This window comes from Ictalurus furcatus, chromosome 12 (assembly GCF_023375685.1).
Source record: "Ictalurus furcatus strain D&B chromosome 12, Billie_1.0, whole genome shotgun sequence".
NCBI lineage: Eukaryota > Metazoa > Chordata > Actinopteri > Siluriformes > Ictaluridae > Ictalurus > Ictalurus furcatus.
The window spans coordinates 5,308,563-5,331,098 of NC_071266.1; the positions used below are offsets into that span (position 1 = coordinate 5,308,563).

General features: G+C 40.5%; 1 protein-coding gene across 1 annotated transcript; it reads right to left on the reverse strand.

Annotated features, from left to right (window-relative positions):
• Nucleotides 1-12,232: 12,232 nt before the first annotated feature.
• ino80db (INO80 complex subunit Db) lies at nt 12,233-22,493 on the reverse strand. The gene is made up of 10 exons (XM_053638059.1): nt 21,464-22,493; nt 19,750-19,996; nt 18,992-19,662; nt 18,824-18,914; nt 17,652-17,870; nt 17,366-17,463; nt 16,636-16,769; nt 14,593-14,825; nt 14,356-14,513; nt 12,233-14,168 (listed from the first exon to the last, which is right to left on the reverse strand). The coding sequence occupies exons 2-10, from the start codon at nt 19,965-19,967 to the stop codon at nt 13,459-13,461; spliced, it is 2,532 nt and encodes an 843-aa protein (XP_053494034.1). The 5' UTR covers nt 19,968-19,996; nt 21,464-22,493; the 3' UTR covers nt 12,233-13,458.
• Between the last annotated feature and the right edge of the window lie 43 nt (nt 22,494-22,536).

Below are 22,536 nucleotides of genomic sequence, written 5' to 3' on the forward strand. Positions count from 1 at the left end.
ATGAATAATATGATATCACAATATCCACGATATCTCAGAAAAGCATATTGTGAGATAATTTATCACGATATTGATGTTATATCATCATATCGCCCAGCCCTAGTCACAAAATGATACTGGTTATGTGCCTGAAAGTCAGACAGCACTATGACCTTTATTTCTGTGACCTGTTGAGGGAAAGTTTTCACACCTAATGAAACACTCTTTTCCCTCCAGCACAATATCAACCATTTTGTACATAATTTTACCAATTTAATGTCTATTCACTTCATGACATGCCAACTCCGTTAATGTACTATCAATGGGCAGTTAATGAGGTCTTTATGGAGCATTTTTGCTTTCAGATGAAAATCAAATCGCAGCCTTTATGAAAGAGTTACTTCGTACCATACATGGCTGCCTCCTTTATTACAGACAATAAAGCAAGAGATAAATCTCGGTTCAGCTTGATAAACGGATTTTACAGTCAAAAATTCTGCACAAACAGGTGCTGCCTTCTAGTTTCCTGCTGATTAGGAAAATGTTCCCACATCCATCCATCCATACCTTTTCTGTACCGCTTATCCTATACAGGGCCACAGGGAGCCTGGAGCCTATCCCAGGGGACACGGGGCACTCGGGCCAATGAGCCTACAGCGCATGTCTTTGTACTGGGGGAGGAAACCGGAGTACCCGGAGGAAACCCCCGAATCATGGGGAAAACATACAAACCCCGCACACACAGGAGCCATTTTAGATCCTTTATTTAATTCAATTCAATTCAATTTTATTTGTATAGCGCTTTTTACAATAGACATTGTCTCAAAGCAGCTTTACAGAAATATCAACATGGTATACAGATATTAAAGGTGTGAATTTATCCCAACTGAGCAAGCCACTGAGTGGCGACGGTGGCAAGGAAAAACTCCCTAAGATGTTTTAAGAGGAAGAAACCTTGAGAGGAACCCGACTCAGAAGGGAACCCATCCTCATCTGGGTAACAACAGTTAGTGTGAAAAAGTTCATTATGGATTTATATGAAGTCTGTATGGCCTTAGGAGCAGCCGTAGTCCCAGCAGTCTGGAATTAAAGAAGATTTGAGCTCCATCCAGAGGCAGAAAGGATCTGGATCTCTAGTATCTCCATAAATTCGTGTGGGGCTCGGCGAAAGGAGGGAGGGAGAAAAAAGATAATTATGACTGCGAAGTAATTGAACAGAATCTAGTCAGGGTAGGCTTGAGTAAACAAATACGTTTTAAGCCTAGACTTAAACACTGAGACTGTGTCTGAGTCCCGAACACTAATAGGAAGACTGTTCCATAACTGTGGGGCTCTATAAGAGAAAGCTCTTCCCCCTGCTGTAGCCTTCACTATTCGAGGTACCGTCAAATAGCCTGCATCTTTTGATCTAAGTAGGCGTGGCGGATCATATAAAACCAAAAGGTCGCTTAGATATTGTGGCGCGAGACCATTTAGTGCTTTATAGGTTAATAAAAGTATTTTATAGTTAATGCGAGATTTTACTGGGAGCCAATGCAGTATTGATAATATCGGTGTGATATGGTCGTACCTTCTAGTTCTAGTTAGGACTCTAGCAGCTGCATTCTGGACTAACTGGAGCTTATTATATTCCTACTGGAACATCCAGACAGTAAGGCATTACAGTAATCTAATCTAGAGGTGACCAATGCATGAACTAGTATTTCCGCATCATGTAGTGACAATATGTTTCTTATTTTAGAAATATTTCTGAGATGAAAGAAGGCTATCCTAGTAGTATTATCTACATGAGCATCAAATGATAGGCTGGAGTCAATAATCACTCCAAGGTCTTTAACTGCTGTACATGATGAAACATAAAGACCATCCAGAGTAACCATGTGATCAGAAAGATTACTTCTAGCTACACGTGGGCCTAATAAAAGTATTTCTGTTTTATCAGAATTAAGTAGAAGGAAGTTTTTAAGTTAGTTTTTGCAGTTTTTGAATCCACCATACACAAAGGCATGTTATTTTAAGCCATAGCTCATGAAGCTACAGATGCTTCCTAGGCATAATTAAGACTTAAAAAAAAAAAAAAAACAGCCCGTGTGTGAATATTTGGTAAATTATTCATGACTACTTTAAAAGCATAACCGTCTGATTTAAAACCTGACTACAGTGTGTCCTTTAATCAGACATTTTATGGACATTTTTATGGTATGTTTCTGTTCATTTCTCAGCTGAAAGGCTATTTATTCATAAATGATACTTTGGCAAGGAGTGCTCAGAATTTGAGACACACTTTCAGACAAAAAAAAACGCACAAGACCTTTCATATATGAAACATGGAATGAAAGAGATGAATGAAAAGAAATAACACATTCGCTCTGCTGGCCTTTGTGGTAAATGAGTACATTGTTTACACAGGATTAGGAAAACATGCGCTTCATGTTATCAAGACATTTTATCTAATTGCTGTTGAAACTAATCAAATTCTTGCGGCACAGCTCTGCCTACTTCGCTGCCTCAGTAGGCTATGCTCTGGGCTTTATCTCTGATCAAATGGGAAAAGTGATTATTTCAAATGCCTGGTTTTTGCAGGCAGAAAATGGCTGAACACATGACTTAACATAATTGGATTCTATCAAGGGTGAATATCTTAGATTTATTTTAGTGGGGGGGTTTTTTACAGATTTAAAAATGCTTGACATTTTACTTAATATCCACCACAGTAATAAGAAGTCCACAGGGTGGATTCACATGCTCTCTTCTCTTAGCTCTTTATTTCAAGCATTTTATACATGATTTTTATTTGATACCTGATTATTTATTTATTTATTTATTTATTTATTTATTGCATTGATTACCTGAATATACAGTACATCTCATATAATGCACGTCAATATTTTGTGCAGGTATATCCTGCTATATTTGGAAACCGGTTAGAATGATAATAACGTTCTTTATATATGATATCCTACTCTGCTTTTCGGAAGCTTAGGGTATAAATAAAACCACTGCATTTAATCAAAAATATGTGTGTGCTCATGTTTCACATTTTCAGAGCATCCTTCTTCTTTGCATGGTGATTTATTTATTTATTTATGCTTGCAGAAATGTAGGGAAAATACTTTTTACAGGGATTTTCCTGCCATTGGTCCATCTTTGAAAACCTATACCAGCTATCAGGCTATAATATTTTCTTGTAACCAGGCATGAAGACCATGACAAATTCTGGACAGGAAATGAGGTCAATTGGGAAAATGTTAAGGTTTAAACTATACTTTTTTTTATTAACCTGGAACAGAAAAATAAGGCTGTTAACCAGTTAAAAAATATAGGGTTCACACTGTGAAAATGTCAGGGGATTTTATCATTGTTTTCAGTTACATTCTTTGAAAACATTTTGTTCCATTTTGTTTTTTGTTCCTGTAATGTTTCTAATCCCTTATTTTATTAAACATTTGGTGAAAAAAAAAAAGTTTTGTGAATGTCTTGCTAGTTGCTAATATAAAAACTAGCAAGATATTACAGATAAATAGGATAATTTTTGTAAACAGTAGACATCACGATCAATCTTTAGCAGTTGATTAATCCAACAATAATCAACAGTTTGATATAATATAGGAATCAGGGAGATAGATAGATAGCAACAGAGATTTTTGCCTCTGAATGTAAAAAAAAAAAGTGATATTGAGAAAAACTTATAGTGAAACAATTCGGGTTAATGTTTTTCCACTCTAGTTAGTGTGATTTTTGAGGTTTATAAAGGAAATTAACATGTGCATATCATAATGACACCTAAATTGACAAACATATCAAGTAACGCTTTTCAGGGATGCCTGATTGATGTATGGTTTATGAAAAGTTTCAGATATGGTGCTTTAAGAGAAGACATGTAATATACAGTGCATCCGGAAAGTATTCACAGCGCTTCACTTTTCCCACATTTTGTCATGTTACAGCCTTATTCCAAAATGGATTAAATTCATTATTTTCCTCAAAATTCTACAAACAATACTCCATAATGACAACGTGAAAGAAGTTTGTTTAAAATCTTTGCAAATTTATTAAAAATAAAAAAACAAAAAAAGCACATTTACATAAGTATTCACAGGTCCAGAGCGCTCTGGAGCAGGTTTTCATCACGGATGTCTCTGTACATTGCTGCATTCATCTTTCCCTCGATCCTGACTAGTCTCCCAGTTCCTGCCGCTGAAAACATCCCCACAGCATGATGCTGCCACCACCATGCTTCACTGTAGGGATGGTATTGGCCAGGTGATGACTGGTGCCTGGTTTCCTCCAGACATGACGCTTGCCATTCAGGCCAAAGAGTTCAATCTTTGTTGCATTGTTAACTGTGGGACCTTATATAGACAGGTGTGTGCCTTTCCAAATCATGTCCAATCAACTGAATTTACCACAGGTGGACTCCAATCGAGTTGTAGAAACATCTCAAGGATGATCAGTGGAAACAGGACGCACCTGAGCTCAATTTTGAGTGTCATGGCAAAGGCTGTGAATACTTGTGTACATGTGCTTTTTTTGTTTTTTATTTTTAATAAATTTGCAAAGATTTCAAACAAACTTCTTTCACGTCGTCATTATGGGGTATTGTTTGTAGAATTTTGAGGAAAATAATGAATTTAATCCCTTTTGGAATAAGGCTGTAACATAACAAAATGTGGGGAAAGTGAAGCGCTGTGAATACTTTCCGGATGCACGGTATATATCAAAACAATACAGTGCTGTAAAAATGAATAAAATAGCCTGATCTCCTCTTTGATAACTAGTATTAATTGTATTAACTACACATTTTATATTTCCTGTTTTTGACTGTTCCAAATTTTCATTTCCACCCCGTTAGTATATAGTACTTTTAATTTGACAAATCAATTCATAGTTGTCATGCTTTTATTATTATTATTATTGTTGTTGTTGTTTTATCATGCTTGCATGTTCACCTCATTTACTGTACAGTATGTTCCATCCTGTTAGGCAAAACTAGATGGATTTCTTTTAATGTGTGAGATACAGCTATTTATAAAGATCTTCAAGGTCAACCATTATTCTACCACAGTGACTAATTTTGTTGATATCACAACTAATCAGAACTCATCAGTTCAATCCTGTTAGACCTGTGCTCCCTAACAGAATGGAATAAACACATAAGATGTAAATATTCTTCCTACATCAGTAGTTGATTTTAAAGAACCAAATATATAAAACTATATGTATTATAATATATAAGATATCAGGTTTTATATAAGATAAATGTGTGCACCATGATGGAATTTACAAAAAAAAAAAAAAACATATTCTGGAAAGAATTACCTCTTACTCATGGAAAGCTGTGTTGATTTTTTTTTTTTTTTTAAATAAATGCTTCAAAATGAACTCTCTTGTACAAATAAGCTGGGTGAACTGCATCATTTCCGGTGTGGATGAATAATTTAACTGAATTAATGCTGTTTTTATTAGAGTAAATTAAAGGAGAGATTTCTCTTTTAAAGGCCCTGCAAAGTACAGCTAGAGGTTATGCATGCATTTTAGGAAAGAATAGGAAAAATTAAAAAAAAAAGTTACAATAACCTGGTTGCATAAGTGTGAACACCCTTTTATAATTGGGGATGTGGCTGTCTTCAGAATGAATTTGCTTGACATCATCTTGGTTTCATCCGACTGCTGAAGCTCTGGTCCACAAAGAGCTGACAAAACCTGTAGTTGTACAAGGTCTCACTGTTGAAAGGTATTGATCAGGAGAGGGGTATAAAGAATTTCCAAAACATTAGATGTACCACAGAACACCGTGAAGGTCGTCATCAACAAGTGGAGAAAATGGAGCACCACAGTGACATCACCAAGAACAGGACGTCCCTCCTTAATTTACAAAAGGACAAGACAAAAACTTACCAGGGAGGCTGCCAGGAGACCTACAGCAACATTAAAGGAGCTGCAGGAATATCTGACGAGTATTGATTACTCTCTGCATGTGACAACAACCTCTCATATTCTTCACATCTCTGGGTTATGGGGTAGGGATTCTAGTCGGAAGCCCTTTCTCACAAAAAAACATCCAAGCCCAACTACATCACCCCAAACCATGTGGCAAAATGTGTTATGGTCTGATGAGGTCAATTCCAAATATTCTTTGCAACTGCACATTAAAGGTTGGAAAAGATCTGACATGATTTATTTTTTGGCAGGGGGGAAGAAACCAGAGAACACAGAGGAAACTCAACACACACACACACACACACACACACACACACACACACACACACACAAGGGCTAAAGGGAAGTTAAAAGAAGATTTGAGGAGGATCAAAAGTCATTTCATGTTGATTAAAGACTAAAAAATGGATTGGCACTGATAAATCATGAATAATGTGATCAAATACATAAACATTTTACATAGGAAGGTTTAAAAAAAAAAAACATTTTTTAAAATAATTGATTTCAGGCTGTCTATAGGGTGGAAAGGGAATGGTCTCTTATGGTCTCGCATACAGTCTTTAGTGCTAATAAGTGAAACTGAGAAAGGCACTCTCTCTCTCTCTCTCTCTCTCTCTCTCTCTCACTTTAACTCACACACACAGACTCTCCACAACACACACACACACACACGAGCACACACACATGCAATTGCTTTCACTCTCTTACGTATACTCTCCTTCACACACACCATACCGATGCAATCCTCCTTCCACAAAAATACACAATGCATACATTTACATGTTTCTCTCAGTCTAGCTCTCTCTCTCATTCTCTCTCTCTCTCTCTCTCGCTCTCTCTCGCTCTCTTTCATGCACATACACCATATTTCTTAAAGAAAGAATGAAAGAAAGACCAGCCAAATGTCACCACTAGATTAAAAGGTCAAAACTGGCACATATTCTTATTTGTTCCCTATAACACACACACACACACACACACACACACACACACACACACACACATTTGTCTTACTATCCATGTAAGGACCTTCCACTGACAATTATTAATATAGCAATTAATTAATACTATGCCTTCAACTACATTAAACCATAATCATGAACTCAATAACTAAAAAGAACTATTTTGCTGCAGATTTTGTGTTTTTTTTTTTTCTTTTCTTTTCTTTTAAAGGCAGTTTTCCAGCCAAATGTCCCCACAAGGTCAGTACTGTTAGGATATTCGTATCCTTGGTCCTGACCAAGATCTAAAAACATGACCCTCCTACACACACGGTTCATTTCAATCTCTTTGACTTTCTCATATTCTCCCTCACACACAATCAGATACATAGCTAAAAAAATGTCCTTGCACATAAATTCATACAGTCTCTGTTTCTCTCTCTGTCTCTCTGTCTCTCTCTCTCTCACACACACACACACACACACACACACACACACACACAGACAAACCACATTTCATAAAATAAAGGCTGTAGTTTCTCTTTAAAGAAAAGAAGAAAAAGAAAAACAAACATTGGTGATGCAAAATGTCACTCTCACACAGACCCACACGCCAATGCATTTATTTCCTTGTCGTTCTCTCTCTCTCTCTCTCTCTCTCTCTCTCTCTCTCTCTCTCACACACACACACACACACACACACACACCACAGTTCTTCAAAAGCTGAATTTTTCTCGAAAGAAAGAAAGAAAGAAAGAAAGAAAAGAAATGTCAACATTAAAATTTGTCTTATAATTTTGAAGACTTGAGGTCCCCATAAAAAGATAAATCTCTCTCTCTCTCACACACACACACACACACACACACACAACACATTTCTTCAAAAGCTGAATTTTCTCGAAAGTAAGAAAGAAGGAAAGAAAGAAATAAAAAAAGAGAAAATATCAACATTCAAATTTGTCCTATCATTTTGAAGGCTTGTGGTCCCAATAAAAAAAAAATCTCTCTCTCTCTCATACACACACACACACACACATGCACACACGCTCTCTCTCTCTCCCTCTCTCTCTCTCATACACATACATGCACACCACATTTCTTCAAATAAAAGCTGATATTTTTCTCGGAAGAAAGAAAGAAAATGTCACCATTAAAAGGTGAAATTTGTCCTATCATTCTATCATTTTAAAGACTCTCTCTCACACACACTCTCACACACTCACACTCACACACACACATCATGGACATGTTGTCGGTTGTCCTGTCATCATTACACTCATTACTCATTATATTACAGTGAATCAGTGAGTCTCTGGAGGGGAGCGCGTGATTAACTTCTCCTGTCCCCCGGGACTCAGCGCGCCATTTATCAGCCGTTCAGTGGTTGGTGAAGGCGGTACAAGAGTCACTGGGCTGCTTTTCCTCTCCTGAACCGAACACAAGCCGTTAAAGAGGCTGCTGGTTTGAGAGGATAGAAATGGAAATGGCCGCGCCATGAATGTTTCAGCAGGCGGAGCGCGCGGCACCAAAATAGCACCCGCGGCGCAGCTCTGAGCGCGCGCGCGCACGAGAGAGAGAGAGAGAGTACAGCGCGAAAGAGCGTTGCTAGGCAACGCCTGAGCCAGTCAGTGAGCGCTCTCACACCCCCGCGCGCGCTCTAATGACGGAAAGCAGCTTTGCATCATTACCGCCATCATCGAAGTTCCCGCTGCTTATATCGCATTATTACTCACGGGAAAGCGAGCCTTCATCACTCCCACACACGCGTGGATTCGGTGTGGGAGTTCAGCTCGGGTTCTACATCATGTTCTGCGTGGCTCTGTCTGTTAAGGACACCAGAAGTTGACTTATTCATAGGTACGAGTCCTGTTCAATTCGTGCACGCGCAATACTCTGGCGCCCCCTGCTGTGTGTGCAATGCATAACAGCTAGTTCACGTCAGGTTGTTTAACAGGAGACAGTTTTTCTCATCGGAGTTAAATTCAGGGGCGTGGCCACTTAGATGCATACGATGACAGCTGCCACCCCTGAAATAAGCCTTGCCACCCCAGCTGACGCACAGGTCTGACAGTCTAGACAGGTCTATTACACCTATTCAATTCATGCAGGAATAAAGGAAAACTCCACTCAGAATGACTCGCATATCAATAGTTATAATGAATCTCTGATCCTCAATTGTGCAATAGATTGACTCAAAGTGCACCTATTATGGTTTTTCAGATATTACCTTTCATGGAGTGTGTTATGTAGCTGTTTGTGAAAGTAAAACATCTGCAAAGTTTCAAAAATCAAAGCGCACAACAAACAGAGTTATGGACTCCCAAAAGAAGGAACCGATTCTGAACAGCTGAAACGACTCGTTAGTGATTCCAGACTTACTTCCTGTACAAACCTACGTAGGTTTGTAACAAAAAGCCCCGCCTCTGGACTTCATCGGCTGCCCGCTGACAGCGGTAGACCAATCACGACAGACGGGGACATCTGACCAATCAGAGCAGAGTATGCTTTCTGAAAGGAGGAGTTTAGAATGAATCTTTTAGAACGGATCATTTAACGAGTCGTTTTTGTGACAAAACCATAATAGGTGTGCTTTAAAGTTTAAACTTCTTTCATCAGCAAGTTGATCTGTTGTCTCTTCTTACATTATCCAAAATTCGGTTCGACCACCTGCTGATAGTGGCGCAAGTGGGAATTCATCTCTACCTACAGAGATGCAGCATCACTTTAGTTTTTTACTAAGTCCAGCTCTCTTGCCTCCTGGTCTGTACACCCTGTACACTTGAACGCCATTGTGCGGGTCGTGTCACAGACCGCTAACTAGCCGAGCCCAGTCTCTGCTGTAACTCAGCACGACTATGTCATAAAGCTGCGTCACATCCTGAAACGTTCTCTGCTACTTAATAGATTTATCATTAATATGCCATTGAAGCTGCTGGAATATAAGAGCTAACCGTGAAATCTGTCTGTCATTCCTTGTGTACGAGACCATTTTCTTCTACTGAACGCCACTGTAACTGCACTAGCAATGTCCTCCTGTGACGTCCAAGCCGCAGACAAACGCTAACTTCTGAAGGGAATCACTAAGCGCATCACAAATATTTAAGAATAATCATTCTTAATGTGTCTCGTGGTGGAGTTTTCCTTTAATGAATCACATCTAGCTCATGTTGCATGCATTATTATACAGCAGTGTTGATATTCTGATGAATCCCTTGTATATTATAAAAGATAGAGCAACTATGAATCCAGTAAAGAAAAGCCATTGCATGGCCATTCATTTTGCACCAAGGAACATATGAAATATTCTGTGAATGTAGCCTTGCCCTAAACATGTGTGAAATGTGATGGGTATTCCCTGCGACAAGGGTATTAAAGTTTGGGTACATCTGACATCAAGAACCTGAAGAAATGTAATTCTGCACACTTATTTATAATGAGAAAGGGTGATGTTGGATAAAGACAGGCCCTTAGGGTACACATATGCCCGACAAGGTAGGCGTGTCCTAGCCCTTTCAATTTCCATAGCAAATTTGTTGCAAATTATACCACAATTGCTGCAAATGATTTCCATAATGGTACAGGTACATTATTAAGTAGGGTTGTGTAAATGATGTGTAAAATAAATAAATAAACAAATGCTGGACAACAGAAAAGGGCAGCAGGTTATGACCAACGTTTAATCTCCAGATTTCATATAAATCCAGATTTATATGAATATGCAAATCACAAACAACCCCAACCCTGACCTCATCCATTCCCGTCCCGTGCCGGTCACATGTTTAATACCAGCTCAAGATTTCTTTTAAAATAAATAAATAAATAAACAAACAAATGAATGAATAAATAAATAAATAGACAATAAAAAGAAGAAGAAGAAGAAGAAGAAGGAGCTAAGATGGGCTAACTAAAACTCATTTAAAGCAGGTATTTGTGTGGTGATTTTTAAAAAAAGGTTTTAAAATGGCTAACAAGCTTTAGTCATGATCAGGCTATTCGTGTTTTCCCAAAACTCTTTACACAGTTAGCACAACTTTTTTTTTTTGCTGTTACTTTGACTCAAAATGCATTTATTGACCAGTCATAAGATACTTCATTTTTCACTCGTGTCCTACCACATCTATATGAACACTATATGACACTTAAAGTTCCAACACACACAGCTGGCAGCATCATATGCAAGTTGAAAATTCATGCTTTCAGCAGGAAACCTACCTGGGAGTGGAAGAAAGGGCAAAATGTCACCAAGTGGAATCAGACATTTGAACAGAACAGCCGAGAAATGAATGCCAAAGGCTTTCAGTATGGCCTGATGATGGCAAGAACTAAAGTATCAGTGAACACTTATAAGTATAAGAAGAACAGGAAACAAGGCAAGGACTTCATGCCTGGGCACCTCGCCACACTCCACTCTTACCAACAAGCGCATAAAATGTCGACTTGAATATGGATGAAGGATTTCGGATAGGCACGTGGAGTTTATCGAGTGATGAAACCGGAACTGTTTTGACCCATGGATCAGTGGTATGTCTGACGTAAGGAAGGCAAGGCTTGTGACAAAAAGAACATCTCATCATTGGACTTTCCAGCGAGACTTGGTTCAGCGCTCATCCTGGAATTTCACTGAGTGGCCATGTTAGTACCCGGAATGAAATCCTGTTGAAAATCTTTGGTGGGGTTTAAAGAAAGCTATGAATGCACAGAAACCAATTCCCATTAACAATCTAGAAGCTTTTGCACATGAGGAATGGGCAAAGTTTCCAATAGAGAGGCGTCAGAAGTTTGTGAGCACCTATTGGAAAAGTTTATTGGTGGTTAGAAAGTGTAAAAGGATGCTCCACAAAATACTAACCTTGGGGGTTGAATAATTTTGCACCTTGATATTTGCGGAAAGAATTTTTGTTTGTTTGTTTGAACTATTAGTAGTAAGCACAATGTGGGAGTTGAGCTCGGGGCAAAACAATTATAAGTGGAAATGTACATACAGGTTCCCCCAGAGGAACAAGCTCAAGAGCACTTCCAGGTGCTAGATGGAACGTCTAATACTCCTAAAGGTGTAACTTAAAAATATATATAATATGCACAACTTCAACATGGATGCAAATATTTAATATTTTTGGACTAGCTGATGTTCTAGTCTAAATTATACCCATGTTTTCTCATTAATACTTGGATATTTTACATATAATTAACTTCTTTTGGAGTGAGTTTTTTGCTGGTTCTAACGATCTGAAAATAGACTGATTTATTTTTAGGAATAGCATTAAACAAACTATCCATGATTTCATTCTATAAGTATACTATATAAACCATGCCACTGCGCATTGCTTGACAACAACAACAACAACAACAACAACAACAAAACAGACACTGTCTAATAGTCATAGCAGATTTAATTTATGCATTTCTGATAAAACAAACAAAAAAATCTGATACATCTGTGTTTACCAACATCCACATCCACACACTTTAGTAACAAAAAAGTAGACAAGTCAAGACACAAAGCAGAGGGGGCGATAAAATTCTATTGGTTATAATAAACAAATCCTTCCATCGTTCAATACATTCAGTGAATACAAGTACATAAAAATGACCGATCCCAGCTTCTTCTGTTTACGCAGGAATAATATACTGTTATTGACACTGATGAAAGCAGCATTATCGGATACACTGGCAGGCCTACTCGAATCAACACACACTTTTTCGCTGTTCTCATCAGACACCAACTTGCCTTCGACTGACAATTCATGTGATGTGAGAACAGGCGATTGGTGTGAAGATAATTAATACAATCCATTATTACACAGGCCTTGAGATGATGCAAGCATTACCAAGCTTTTATCCACGATCCGCATGACACTAACATGATCGACAAAAAAAAACGTCTTCCGAAAAATGGATTGCGAACATGAGAGCCAGAAAAATATGGATTCCTGGCATCGGTGTTACATTACATATACAGGATGTTGATGAGATGTTCATAACAAAGACATTTTAAGCATATCTATAGCTCTTCTTTAAAGGACACTATTGATTTGCAGCACACTGATTATGAAAGGTTTACATAGCTTTCATGGCACTTGACACTAAAAAGCAGAACCCAACAGCAGAACAGCTACGAAAAGCACGAACACCAGCCGCCAATATAACCACTTTAATCATTACAGGACAAGAGGGGACAACTGATACATCTGGGACATCTTCCGTGCCGTTGTTTTCTTCCATCATATAACCATTCCATATTATTTCTAGACGAGTAACCACATTTCCACCAGTAAACCACACGTTTGGACTCATCAATAAACTAGCTGTGCACATCACTACTCTATAAATATATTAAATATGCATATATAAGAATACAAGTGGTGTGCATCCATGGCTAAAATCCATCTAATTTATCTGTTGTAGAAAATAAGCGTGCCATATACTCTTGCTTGTGGGGTTTCCTTATTGCTCTGGGGTGTGCAAGTGACCAAAAAAATTACCCATCCGGATATGGGAAGATAGAAGTAGTTAAACTGAAGAACCCATGCAAGTTATAAAATGAAAACCTTCCCTGAATACTAAGAGATGTGCACTTGTAAATGTTCCAGATGGCCGCTCAGGTCTGGTCCATAGTGGGCGCTGGAGCGCTGTGATGAGGCTGCAGGTCAGCAGGAATTCCGCAGTGGCTGAACAGAGAGGGAAGTGTGTGTTTGAGCTGCCCTGGGAACAGGAAGTCTAGTCGGGGAGAGGAAGAGGAAGAGGAAGTGACGGGGATGGTCAGGCTGCTCTCAGGTAGGGCGGAAAGTGTGGTGGTGGGTTGGTAAGGGGCTGTTGGCATGGGAGTCGGTGGCGTGGACAACGCTGTGGACATGAGCAGTCCGTCTGAGGTGATGAGATTGTGGAGTTGAGTCGAGTCGCTGAGAGGCAAAGCGAGGACGCCCCAGGAGCCGTGGGACACGTCCTCGTCCACCAGATCATCTTTGGAGTCATCAATGTGTGATAAGTAACGCCTCTGTGCGCGCACACTGTCCCTCAGGTGAATTATGGAAGAAGGGGGGGAACGTGGGTAAGGGGGGAAGGTGTCCTCTGTGGTAGGAAGCAGGCTAGGGTCTAGCTCCAGACTGGACAGGGTCTCGGCTGATAGACGAGCACCGAGCAGGTCCATGACGCCGCCCTCCATACCACGGCAGTCTGATCCCTCCACCGGACCGAACTCGGCTATACTGCTCAGGCATGCCAGGGATTCCGGGTAGGACCCCATGTCCTGCAGGACCCGCACCAGCTCCTCAGCTTCCTCTGACGTAGGTAAGAGCTCACTTTGTTTACCTGTGATCAAACACATATCGTTATTATGGTGAAAAAGCTAACTGGGCACTGCAGCCATGGTCACACTCGGAGATTTTAATCAAAACATTTCTGACACTGCTATGTGAGACTGCTGATCTAAACTCACGACCAAAGAATTCTTTTAAGGCATGTATTTATTTATTTTATTTTTTTAAAGTTTTGCTACCTTCAAACAGATCAAAGTCTTGCAGGTCATCTGGGAATCGGGACAGAACATCTGAGAAATCTTCCTGATTAAGCTCCAGGTCATGAGGAATGTCACTGATGTCACTAGTGATGTCGTCCGGAAGCTCATCGGCACTCAGATCCGGGGTCAAGGGACTCCTGTCAATATAAAAATTCAGGCAATGAGGTACACACCAAACATACGAACACTGACACACAAACTCACAAAGAATCTTACCTCATCCCAGTGGGTTGTGATGGTAGGCACAGGACAGAGGGCATTCCCAGGATACCCTGGGGCAGTGCAGGGGGGATGGGTTTCTGAGGTCGGCGCACTGCTCCTCTTCTGCCCTTCTTCTTGTGTTTTTTGCTCAGGGATGGAAGTTTGGCCTTTTTCAGCCGCCGGCGTTGCTGCAGCTGCTGCTGGTGATGGTACGTTCTGCGGCTCACGTCTCCACGAAGGAAGTTATCCTGCTCCGTGTGCCAGAGAATACACATGTGACGCACATATACTTCACCCATGCTGTAAACATCCTGTATACTAAAAGACATAGCTGAGGATTTGCTTACTTAAAACTATTCACTAACTACAGTATGTGCTTAAACACAATAATTCATTCATTCCTCTTCAGTAACCACTGCATCCTGGTCACAGTCATGATTTGAATGAACGAATGATCCGAGGGTAATAAGTACTACAGTGTTGAATAATTCTGATCCCTTTCTGGACCCAAACGTTAAACAAGTAGCATAAAAGGAGCAGTTTGGAGGAAAACCTGAAGTTAAACACAACAGGGGGGCTATTATGGGCAAATAATTAATGAAGGGGTGGTGTGGTACAACAGCGATTATTTCCCAACAGTAGAATGTTCTGAAATGATTCGTTCTTATACCACCACAGCAATTTCACCAGTACTAACAATTGTTCCTTCATTAATGAGCGGTTTTTTTTAAAAAACCATTTATAGTTACATTTAATGTTATAAAATAGGAAAGACAACTTATTTCCTGTTGTTATTTACATCATTGCAGCTATAAATTCCCTCACCAGCCTTTCTTTTTTTCCGAGAACCCTGAAAGCTGACTGGAAGACTCTCCCGTGGCAGAAAACCTACTGTTACAAAGCACTGAAACTGGAGACTCCTTCCATAAATGTCAAATAAACATCTCCTAACTATAGGAACTATTAGAAGTTTTTTTGTTGTTAAATAACAACACGTTTTTTTCCATTTATTCTTAGCCTTAGACTATGTGGAGTCCACTACACAAGTCCCTGTGAATGAGAAGTTACTACAGATATTATAACGTTATTACTAGCATTAATATAAGCCTGTGAGGGCGCACGGTGGCTTAGTGGTTAGCACGTTTGCCTCACACTTCCAGGGTTAGAGGTTCGATTCCCGCCGCTGCTCTGTGTGTGCGGTGTTTGCATGTTCTCCCCGTGCTGCGGGGGTTTCCTCCGGGTACTCCGGTTTCCTCCCCCAGTCCAAAGACATGCATGGTAGGCTGATTGGCGTGTCCAAAGTGTACGAACGGGTGTGTGAATGTGTATGTGATTGTGCCCTGCGATGGATTGGCACCCTGTCCAGGGTGTACCCCGCCTTGTGCCCGATGCTCCCTGGGATAGGCTCCAGGTTTCCCCGTGACCCTGAAAAGGATAAGCGGTATAGAAGATGGATGGATGGATGGATAAGCCTGTAATTTGAAGTACAGCCGGCACTACTGTCAAAGCTGTGCTGTTAAAGAAAATTAAGCAGCACCTTCTGACCAATCAGATTCACCTTCCCTTTCTAAACTACTGACTCCACCACCTCTGATTAATTGATTAAAATACCACTAGGAGCCACACAATTACATGTAGGAATTTGTCACAAGGGTTATCCCAAGACATTGCCATTGTATAACAAACTCATTTGATCAAAACATTTCTGGTCAAAAATATACAAGGTCTGATCTCTTCTTAGAGAAAAGGGACCAAAACTAATCAGCGCTGCTTCAGGTGAAGGTGGAGCTAAATTCTGGGACAAAGAAATATAGAGAAAAGCGTGAAATGAAAAAAATGAAAAAACAAGCAAGATCCATAGGAAGGTACGGCTGCAATTGTCAGTGCGTCTAATTTATCTGATTATTATTATTATTATTTTTTTTTTTAATCACAAACTGCCCCTTTAAATTGATTTAGAAACACCATATGGTCTCTGATAGTCTGATCCAATTGTACTTAGCAGATAATCAGAGCTATTTTGGAAAGAAAAAAAAAAACAAAAAAACAAACAAACACCATTTTCTTGGCATGCTCCTGACAGAGTGGTGTCTGATGTGTGATGTCGAAGACTGGGACGGAACACTGTGCCCCATCTGCAAAACGTGCAGTGCAGCTCGAGAACAGCTGCTGTGAACTGTTCTGCAGGATATCTGAGCAACACCATTAAGGACCAACACAGTGTGCAACACAGTACAATAACACTGTAATACACTGTGGGATGAATACATCAGCTCAGGGCTGTCCCAAGTGATAGGCATGGCCCATGGCCTTGTATTTGTTGTAAATGGCAGTATACAAATGTGGAGCTGTTTGGTTGCAGAATGGCTCTGGAATATGCCAGTATGAGCACGAGAGTGAATGGGTGTGTACATGACTAGATTAGAGTCCTACATTTCAATAAAATAAACACAAATAAATGTACTACACTTACAGCTGTGCAGCCAACAGGTGGCGACAGATATTATTATTATTTCTTCCGACCGGCAAATCGTTCTCTGTGATCAATAATTATGATTTCTTGTACATACGCTGACAGATGTGCAATGTTTTTGTTTACACATGCCGCTCCATCCTCCTTTTCTGGCTTGTCACATTCTCTCCCTGGCTGAAGTAAAGGGAACGTATTCCTTGTCTTGTTGGTCACCTGGCAAAGCTCATTCTTTAGTTAAATTAGTGCTTGATCTACAACGACAGCCCCTTCTGTCCACCATTAGACGTTGCTGCGAGGACATTATTGAAAGGATACGTTGGAGGCAGAGTCTGGTGAAAGGCAAGGAGTGGTTAGTGCAGCCTTTTTCGTTAACCTGGGCCACACACAGTCCTGAGTCTGAGCTGCCTGCAGTACTGTATAGCAAAACAGACACATGCAATTAGCAACGTGTTTATCTTCACTGACACAGAAGATGAGTCACATATTTAATGTGTGTATACTAGTAGTAAGCCCAGTCATCTTCACATAATATCATTAAACATTTCAAAATAACCAAGAGGCGGGGAGCACGGTGGTCTAGTGCTCTTGGCTGTGTATTTACCTTGAGGTTACTGAAATTTCAGTATGACGCTGCTGGATTAATTGAGCAGTGTGATCAGGGTCGTGTGTGGCAGCCTGAAGCAAAGCTTTGCGGAGAGCGTGCTGGGACTTTCTCTCTCTCCCGAAGCCTCTTTCTTCCCTACGCATTTGTCTGTGCCTTTGTCTCAAATAGCTGCAAAGCCCTGCCAGCCGCTCCCCACGGGAACCAGAACCAATACAACTGTTGTGCAAAACAAACAGAGATTAGATTCAGATTAGCTTGTCTCAGGGGTGAGATGAGTATAGTGCTTTCTACAATACAAACAAGCTGTTTCAAGAAGGCTTCAAAAAATAAATAAATAAATAAATAAATAAATAAATAAATAAAATCCTTAATATGTCAAAAACTTAACCTTTAGGCTTATGAGATATTGATTTTTCCCTGCTCACGATTTGCCATTTTAAAAATGATTTAATCGTCTAGGAACGATGATTAAACGATGATCATCCAGGAGCCTAGAAAACTCAGCTGGATGGTGAATTTTTAGGTGCTTCGACATTACATAGTCTTTACATACAAATTCTCCTTTTATCATGACAGAAAGCGAGGGTGTTAGGGCTAATTTCAAGCACTAATGTGAGATGAAGGGAAGGGGGCGGGGCTTCCAGGTGGTGTCAGTCAATATCAGAGAATTTAAAAAAAAACAACTTGTGATTTATATGCTGGTTGGCTTATCTCCTGTTCTATTCCAACTTACTGAGTGACAGCTCGTACCGGCGGACTCCGATGTTAGATCGCAGCGCGCCGACACGAAATGTGTAAAGGCTAGCAGGGTTGGTAACATAATATAATCAGTGTAAACATATGTGACATCGTGATATTGCACAGATCTATCAAGCGTCATACAAAAATATAGAAAAGGGTTATTTCTTTGACTGGCATAAAATCATTGCCACTGTGGCTGGGGCTGATTTCTTTCTAACCCAGACTGTAACCTCTTCCTGCAGCCTATCAGTGACAAGTGATGTCACGTGATTACACAGAGTGAAACGCTCACTACCTTACATGTGCATTTGGGCAAATATGTTTCCGCCCACTTTGTTGACACATCTGTTAGCAGTGATCGAGAAGGTGCAGGTAAAATACAGTCATGGTGTAATGGACATGAATGAGGTGGATTATTTTATCCATACCTTTTGTCCTGTGGGCTCTGATACTTAGATAATGTCGTTTTCTCCAGTTGGCTCTCTTCTTCTTCTCCGCTGTCCTCGGACCAGTCCAGCTCTGCAATAGAAACTGTTAGTAAAGCTTAAAGGCATCTTAAATCATCTACTGAAGGGTACAAATCAGTAGTTACACACCGAAATGAGGCCTAAGATCTTCATGCTTTCTTCTCTGTTGCTCCATCAGCCTGTGAAGCTGCAACAAACATGGAGCCTGATGTTGTACTGGTGCTCCTGAATCCTTTGCTGGGCCCATACACATGTTTGCACTGCTTGGAGTTGGAGGAACAACTCTCTTGGTGAGAGCCAGCTCTGGACGGATCTCTGGCTTGGGATTGGTGGTGGTCACGGTGCGAGGACCAGCCTGAGCAGGAGATGTTGTGCATATTGGCCCTGATTTAGGTTTTGGATGTTGTGAGATGGATATAAGAGGGGATATGGATACTAAAGGAGCTTGGGGAGGTCCTACAGCCTGTTGAGAAAGAAGGGTGACGGAATGTGGGGAGACGGCTGGGGCTGTGGCGTGATCTTTATGTTTAGGATTAAATGAACGGTTTGTGATTTTCTTCCCCAACTTAGGGCCTTCTTTCTTCACTTTATCAACCTTGAAGAAGGCATAAGGGTCCAACGGGAGCAGGCGAGTGAGTGAGGAGGGTGAAGATGGGAGTAAGTGGTCCAGGTCACTAGGAGCTTTCAGAGCTAGAGAGGGCACAGTGATGTTGAGGGCCAGAGATTCAAGAGTGTCTTGCTTCTTCTTTCTCTCTTTCTTTGGCAGGACACCCATAACTTGCAGGTGACTGCTGCAAAATCTAATTTTTTTAAAAAAATGGACGTAAGTGTATTTAATAATACGTGTTCGTTTTGGTACATTTACATAATATGTAACACACACTTACTTGCGGTCTTGGGTCTTGGGGATGGGGTTGGTGCAGCGTTGGCTGTTGTACTTGGCTACATATTCACACTGCCTGAAAGGGGCACTCCGGTCCTCCAAAACATGACGAATGCAGAAAGCATAGCCGTTAAGCCGGCGCTGTTTGCAGAGCTTTGGGCTGTATGAACATAGAGGCTTGTGGTCCACCTCCGAATAGTGAATGTGTTTCCCTTCATACATCCCAGGGCTGAAACACTCCGAAACATCAGCTGGCAGAAAAACATCTGGTTAGAACTTTTCATGTAAAGCACAAGCCCGAGTATTCTGTTTTCACATAAAGACTATACAATACACTACTCTGTCAGAACAAAGGGTACTAAACAGTACCTTTAGTATATTGTGTCTATGAAATGCATGTAAAATATTACTCTAAAAAGTCGTTAAAAGGTCCAATTATGTACCTTATGTCATTGTTACGTCAACGGGTACACTAATAGATAAACACTAATGACGGTACCACTCCAGTGACCAGGAAGGGTACAGTTTACTACGTTATAGTCTTTATTATAAACTGTGTAAGTACTAATCAGGACAACTATTTGAGGAAGCTATCGCCATCAACAGGAACTCAAATAACCTGAGCAGAACTCTCGGAACGCTCTGTAATCCACTTTGGATAAAAAATGTTTTAAAAAATCTTCACGATTTATCTCCATCACACTGTTTCTGATTAGATCACTGAGGGGAAAGTGTCAAAGAGTTGTTGTTTTTGTTGTCTTTTTAATCTTAATAATAATAATTCATCAAACATCACCCACTCCATGTTGTGTGTGCGTGTGATAATCCTAGTCAGTTTTGTGTATCTAATTAAAGGCTAATAAACATTGAGAAGTTCTGTGTGCTTGTATTTAGAGCATTTTCCTTTCCCAAACCAAGCCTAGGGTTTAAACATAAGGTGTGTTTTCGCCAGTGTGGAGTTATAGTAATGATCAAGATGGGTATGGAATGTGAAATGAGAATCAAATGCATGATGCAATTTTAAAAGCATTAGTTTTTTTTTTTTTTTTATAAAAAATTAATGAATCTTTTGAAATTGTACTTGTGATCATTCGCGGTTCCGTTTAAAGCTACACATTATAATCGCTCGGTCAAGCAGGTGCTTTAAACAGATGAAGGACTACATCCTAAAATGTTAAAGAGTAAAGCACGGTAGGTTTGACATGCAAAGCGAGTTTAAACGTGCAAGGGGACGGTGGCCAAAACTTCCCGCCTCCTGCTCTATCTCACACTTGGGTCGCGTTATCAGTTACTTAAGAGGCCAGGATTAGGAGAGACGCTTAAAAGTAGCGCGCGCGGTCACCGTTTGATCATTTTGCTGTGGATGAAGGACGGGAAACGAGCTGATTAGCTTAGCTAGCTGGAGTTGGATGGATATCAATAACAAAAACATTGTATTAACAAACTGTATTCGTGGTACATTAATAAGTGGTAGCCTATATGCTCTTGTATGTGGCGTGAGTTGTTGTTTTTAATGCGCAAAAATGGTGGCGTGAAGCAATAAAAAAAAAAGTCTTTAAAAAAAATCTCAAACGGAAGAGCATACGAACGTTTTATTTTTATATTTTATTTTTTTTTTGGGGGGGGGGAGGATTATTGTCGTGTTGATCCAACCAACCGAGGTTTTCTTCCAGCATGTTTCCGTTTTAAATGTTTGTTAAAGCGAAATTCGGAGTTACCGTGGGCCTACGGAATCCTCCCGAGTCGCGTAGCAGGCAACCCGCTCCGCCTCGCACTCGCGCGGCCTTCCGACTCACTCCGACTCCCGTGCTGCGCCAGCTGCTCGCTTCCGGTTTTAGCTTAGCCCGCTAGTGTTAGCGTTAGCCCGACAAGGCTCGCTTTCTCACCCACTATCGACGGCTATTACGGATGACCGGATTAATCCCGAGGCGTATTCTCCGCGGATATCCGGCGATGGTCCTGATTTCGTTCTCGCAAGCACCGTTGGGTGAAAGTCGCTCGCGTTTGGATGTCGGTTATTTTGATTAAAAGTGCGCGTATACATGGAGCACAGGGTGTTGGTTTGGTCGCCAGATTGAGGCTTCTTACAGCACTACTACAGGCACCGGGGGGACATGACAACAGGCGGCAGTGCAACAACAACCTCCGCAACCATTTTGGAATTCAACTTTGTGTGTTCGGCTTTATTTTAAAGCCACTTCGTTTCTCAGAGCTGAAACCTGAATGAAGACAGTAGGGTGATGGTGTTAGAAGTGTGCACACATGTTGACTTTTACTCGCAGTGACTGCCCTGGTCATTGATTTAAAACTTGAACGGGATCTCCCTCAAGTCTTCCCCGGCAGCCTCCTCATCATCATCATCATCACGCACGTCTCATTCAGGCTTCAAGTCAAATCCTGAACTTGACTTTAAAGCCAATGCGACACAAATCTCAAGTAACCATGACAACACTGTCCCCTAACAACTCTCCCATCATACTAGTATACCATGCGGATAATAAAAATGAAGTCCAAGTCATCTAAGCAAGTGCATGCTTCAACATAGAAGGAAAGTGTAAGAGAGGATGCCCCCTATATCAACCTTTTATATAACGCCATCTTTACACAATAAAGTGCTACAAGTAATATTCATATTTCTCTTTACGTAGTCTGACTGCAACTAAAACAAAAAATAAAAAGGTCAAGTCACATCTAAAATATTATAAGTAGAGAACTGAGCGCTCATACACAACATTAGAAGGTGAAAGACAAATAAAACAATACGTGTAACACAAACCACATCGCGGTTTCC

Excerpts from the sequence above, each read along its gene's own strand:
- ino80db (XM_053638059.1), bottom strand. The coding sequence starts at position 19,967 with ATGTATGAAGGGAAACACATTCACTATTCGGAGGTGGACCACAAGCCT. Across the intron at positions 14,826-16,635 it reads AGGAGCATGCCAAGAAAATG|GATAACTTCCTTCGTGGAGA; the intron begins GTGTTTGTTTGT and ends CACACGGAGCAG. Across the intron at positions 14,169-14,355 it reads AGACTTTGATCTGTTTGAAG|GTAAACAAAGTGAGCTCTTA; the intron begins GTAGCAAAACTT and ends GTTTGATCACAG.